The sequence below is a fragment of the Penaeus vannamei genome, chromosome 10 (genome assembly GCF_042767895.1).
Source record: "Penaeus vannamei isolate JL-2024 chromosome 10, ASM4276789v1, whole genome shotgun sequence".
Classification (NCBI taxonomy): Eukaryota; Metazoa; Arthropoda; class Malacostraca; order Decapoda; family Penaeidae; genus Penaeus; species Penaeus vannamei.
The window spans coordinates 3,202,343-3,207,342 of NC_091558.1; the positions used below are offsets into that span (position 1 = coordinate 3,202,343).

The 5,000-nt window shown below is 33.3% G+C and overlaps 1 protein-coding gene across 4 annotated transcripts in view; it reads left to right on the forward strand.

Moving 5' to 3' along the window:
• LOC113829127 (peroxisomal acyl-coenzyme A oxidase 1) overlaps positions 1-5,000 on the forward strand; it is a 17,703-nt gene that overhangs the window by 11,388 nt on the left and 1,315 nt on the right. For all 4 annotated transcript variants that reach the window (XM_027382223.2, XM_027382224.2, XM_070126229.1 and 1 more), the window contains 6 exons: positions 183-373; positions 558-670; positions 889-1,028; positions 1,227-1,373; positions 2,090-2,253; positions 3,592-5,000. The exon at positions 3,592-5,000 is cut by the window's right edge and continues 1,315 nt beyond it. In XM_027382223.2, coding sequence (XP_027238024.2) covers positions 183-373; positions 558-670; positions 889-1,028; positions 1,227-1,373; positions 2,090-2,253; positions 3,592-3,688 — 852 coding nt within the window. In that variant the 3' untranslated portion in view covers positions 3,689-5,000. The remainder of the gene's footprint in view (positions 1-182; positions 374-557; positions 671-888; positions 1,029-1,226; positions 1,374-2,089; positions 2,254-3,591) is intronic.

Consider the following 5,000-nt stretch of genomic DNA (forward strand, 5'->3'; position numbering starts at 1 on the left):
TGCATATACCTTTGTAAATGATGAATCTTGAATCATTTTGAAAGATATATGGAATCAAGGATTATATAATGCAAATAAGCTTTTATAGGTTATGGAATTAGGGTTTCCTTTCTTTCTGTAACAAAATTAATAGTTTTGTTACAGTTAATAGTATCCATATAATGAATAACATATAATTTCAGCTGCATGCAATATCATGTGGCCTGAAAGCCCTTAGTTCTACGGATTCCACATCAGGCATTGACATCTGTCGTCTGTCATGTGGTGGACACGGGTATTTGGCTTCTTCAAGTTTCCCACGTCTTTACACCCTCTGTACTGCTACTATGACCTATGAGGGTGAAAATACTGTTTTATGGCTTCAGGTGGCCAGGTAAGTAAATCAGTATTACAGATGATTATTGTGTAGTAAAAACTTATGTTTGTAATATTTGGTATGAATATCTTTGTTATCATCAAATGTTTCATCATTTCCAGTGCTTGTTATGATGTGTGCGAAAATACTGTGAAACTTTTAGGAATTCATAGTCCTTCAGATTTTGAGTTTGTGATTACAGGTACCTCATCAAGTCTTATCAAGCAGCTAAGCGTGGAGAAGTTGTAGGTCCATCAGTGGCTTACTTAGTTGGTAAAAATACAACAGAGATAAGATCTGATCTGTCTGATGCTGGTAAGAAATGTCAATAGATAAATGGATTATTCACTACTTTCGTCTTTCATTCTTTATTCATCTCTTTCAGTTTTGAATGTAGGACTTGGCTGTATAATTTAGACTAGTACTCATTTATGATTGAAAATACAACCTGATATGCATTTGTCTCCAGATTGTTTTATGCAAATAAGGCATTGATTATGTAGTAGTGAACTTGATGTTTTTCTTATCAATAGGTCTTTTAGGAGCATGTAGAAAGTCGGTATGTGCAATTGTAGCGGAAGTGGAATCAAGATTACAGCATCTGTGCAATAAAGGACAAGATTATCATCATGCTTGGAATAACATGTCTGTCTTCCTTGTTAAGTGTGCTCAGGTCAGTGTTAGATTTACATGTATAAAGGAATATAATTCTCCATTTCATTTCCATTAGGTGCAAGTGCATATTGTGAGAATTCTAGATAGTCAGAATCAAATAATTTAATATCCATATATCACAAATACAAATCTTATTTTGTCATTCGTGATAATCCATTATATTCTGATTCATATGGTATTTGCCCTTGCCTTTTAGGTGCATACACGGTACTATGTGTGTGAAAAGTATGTGCAGGCCATTGAGAACCTCAAGCTGAGTGATGGATTAAGGACAATCTTGAGGAACCTGTGCCGGTTGTATGTTGTAAATCACATCATAGTCCACCAGGGTGACTTCCTAAGGGTAAGTCTTTCTTGTCTGTTATTCTTAGTTCATTCTTTATTCTTTGTGTTTTTAAGAAATTCCTGTTGGGGGACTTCTTTGTAGTAGGTCTGTAGATTTAGTTTTAAGTCTTTTTAGGGTCAAGTAAGACTTAAGAACCCTTTCCATATTAGTATCAAATTAATGTTGACAGTTGAGGTTTGGTCCAGTCTATCAGTGGGGTGTTGGTGGTTTGTGATTTTCAAGAAGCATGTTGAGCTCCAGTCTTCTAAAATTGGTCATTAGCTACTCTTTTGCAATTTTCTTGATTAAAGACTGACAGTAAGTTTCAAGAGATTCCAGATATTTCTTGATCAGCATACGAAACCAGTTGAACAGATAGTCCAACAATTTTCAATCCTGAATAATTACTGAACTAGAAATTAACCAAGACCTAGTCAGGTGCCAGAATATGGCCAAGAAATCAAGATAATTCTTAAAAAAGAAAGTAGAAGGAGAAGTGTTTAGAGGTCAAAGTGCAGAGAACTGGTATCAAGGTTATGAGTGAACGCTTCATTGTTCTTTGTGTTGTAACAGCATCAGTAATCAGTATTCTATGCCAAAAAGTGAAGCCTGTATATTTGATTTAGACTCATAATAGGTTCTAAAACGTCTTCAGGTTTCATCTCAGTATGGCCAAACATGTGTTAACTTTCCTCAGATCTCTGTATCATTTACCTCTGTCATTATCCTTGTAGTGTGGAGCTTTAACAGCAAGTGATATGAAGGCATTGGAAGAAGAGATGGGTGATCTTCTGGCAGCTCTCCGACCCCAGGCAGTCTCCATTGTTGATGCTTTTGACTTGGACGACTTCATTCTCGACTCCGTTCTTGGCAGCAAAGATGGAAACGTGTATCAGAGGTATGGGTGTTGAATATCAAATAGTTTTGCTACTGGGCATTGCTGATAGGTTATTTTTTGTGGCTATCTATATGATGTTTCTGATAAGATTGAATAGTTATATATATATCTTTACTGTATTTGATCTTTGATGAAATCTGAAGTACAGGGTTCAATCAGGTCCGGGAAAATCATGAAAAATTACGGGATTTGAGATTGTGATTTATAGACCTGGAATATCATGGAATTTTGTTTTCAAGTCTAGAGAATCATGGAAATTTACTATTTTTCTTAAAAATAATATAAGTCTGTCTTAGATTATTATTTTTTTATCAATATGTGTTCTGAGAGAACCTTCAGAAAGAAAGGATGATTGAGGTAACTGAATGAAAAGTTGAAATATTATATAGCCTTAATTGATACAGGCTGATCCAATACAAGTAACTAGTCACTGAAGTGTCAATAAAACACACTCACAAGGCATTATTTAAATCTTTTATATTTGACAGCATAAATTTGGAATTAGTCCTTGTATATGTAATGGGTTTTATGTAATGTAAATATTTAAACTGTGAAAAGAGTCATGTAAAAAGTCCAAATCTTCTCTGGAAAAGTCATTGAAAAGTCATGGAATTTTGATCCCCCAAAAATGTATGAATGCTGCGAGTAAATGTGGATGGCTTTTAGTTGTGTTATTCATGTCTTTATTTAGAAAATCCTCAATAATGTTTTTGCTCATTCTCTACTACACATGTCTGCTAGGCATTTTCTTCATTTTCTTGAAGTTAACATTTGATAGAAATTGATGAAAATGAAAGCTGAGTAGTCCAGTGTATGTTAAAATATTCACTCCATGTAAAACCTGTAATATATTTCCATTTAAGTATCGATGCTTATTCGAATGGTCTCATATCGAACATCAAGCATTATGTACAGGCTAAGGTAGGCTTTTTGGTTTTAGACAGTTTTAGTTTTGACTTTCTTTTTTTATGCTACATTATGTTCTCATTTCTTTTCTTCTTCATTCATTTTTGTATTTTCTTTGTTTTTTCATTGGTAAGAAGAAAGCTAAAATTCTTTTGCATTGAGGGAGTATTCTTATTAAGAATAGGAATTTGATTTGATTTTCTCTTAATGACTTGGAATGCTCGGACTGATTGTTTTATAGGTATTATTTTAAAACATAAAACATGAAGAATGCAGATAAAACAGGGTTTTAGAATTAGCGTAAATAACAGGAGTTATTCAGCCTCTCGTTCAAGAATATCTGTAAAAATTTTATTTCAGTAAATTCTTACCTTTTCTAACTGTTTCAGTTCGTTGTTATTGTATTGTGATATAAATCTACTCCTTTGGCAGGTTATATGACGAGGCTCTGAAAAGTCCCCTTAATCAGAAGGATGTTCCCGATGCCTATTATAAGTACTTGCGGCCACTGATGAAGGCTAATCTCTGAATGGCAAATGAAGTCATCTGCCCTTTAGCCTCAAACAATGGCCGAGGTGATTGACGAAGGTCTGCCAGAAGTGTGTCACTCCATAAATGTTTTTATATATATATAAACATTTTTTCTTTTGTTGTTTTCGTAAAATTATAGAATTTTACTTTTATTGTTGATTTTTAAGGAGGTAGAAATAATGTATATTTATATGATTGTACTTTTAACATGTTTTTTTTTTACATTTTTACAAATGATTTTTTAGTCACAACTTGTGAGCTCCAGATCATACTGTCCTCAGGTTGTTTTATTATGTGACAAAAGTATTTTTTTCAGGTTGGAAAAGATGAAAGTTGTGATTTATCATTTGGAAGTGGATTTTGTTATGAGTTTTGATAACAAAGTGATAGTAAATATTAATTTTATATATAGAGAGTTTTAGCAATACATATAGTATTCCTTTAAAATGATAAACAATACTCTGCATTTGATTTTAGAATTAATATGTGATAGTTTTGGTAGATTTGTTAGGCAGTTATTACTAAAAAAATTTGCCTAACATTCGTCGTATATGCCAAGCAGTGATACTGATATGTAAAAGTTGGTCTGTAAATAGCTATGTGTATAGGACAAGTATATTCATATGTATAAGCCTTTTTTGCTTCAAAGAAGTACTTCCCAGATATGTTTCAAAATGCAATGTGATACCTTTCTCTCCAAGATAGCTTCATCTGTGGGATTGAAACTAGATTGAAACTAGGAATTTGAATGATAAATGATTGCCAAAATATGCCTTTGAAGAAAGCTACAGTATGTGCATGTGAAAACATTTTTTCTTGAAGAAAATGTATTTATCAAATTTGCATCTTTATGATATACGCATGGAGATCAAGCTGAACATAATTAATACAATCTTTTGTAACCTGATCGATTAGCATCTGCTTATATAATACTGCCAGCTTATGAGTGAAGATCAGATTTAGATTTATGATTTTATAAATTTTGTTCGGTAGTTTGAAAGTTGGACATAAACAGTCAACACCAAAATGAGAATAAGGGCACTAGAGGTCAGCCCCCCAAAAAAATTCTTAAAGAAATACAAAGTATGTAGGGAAGTAAAGACTTTTGCTTCCTGTCGTCAAGTGCCGCAAACTCAGCTGATGTGGACGTAAAATCTATTCAAATAATCTCCGAAGGGAAAAGGAAAAGGTAGACTACAGAATATCTAGGACGGTTGTGTAATGAAATAGACAAACTTTTAGTCCCCTTAATACTCAACCTAGCAGATCAAGAAAGATGACTCAGAACCTCGAGTAATGGTGATGATGCA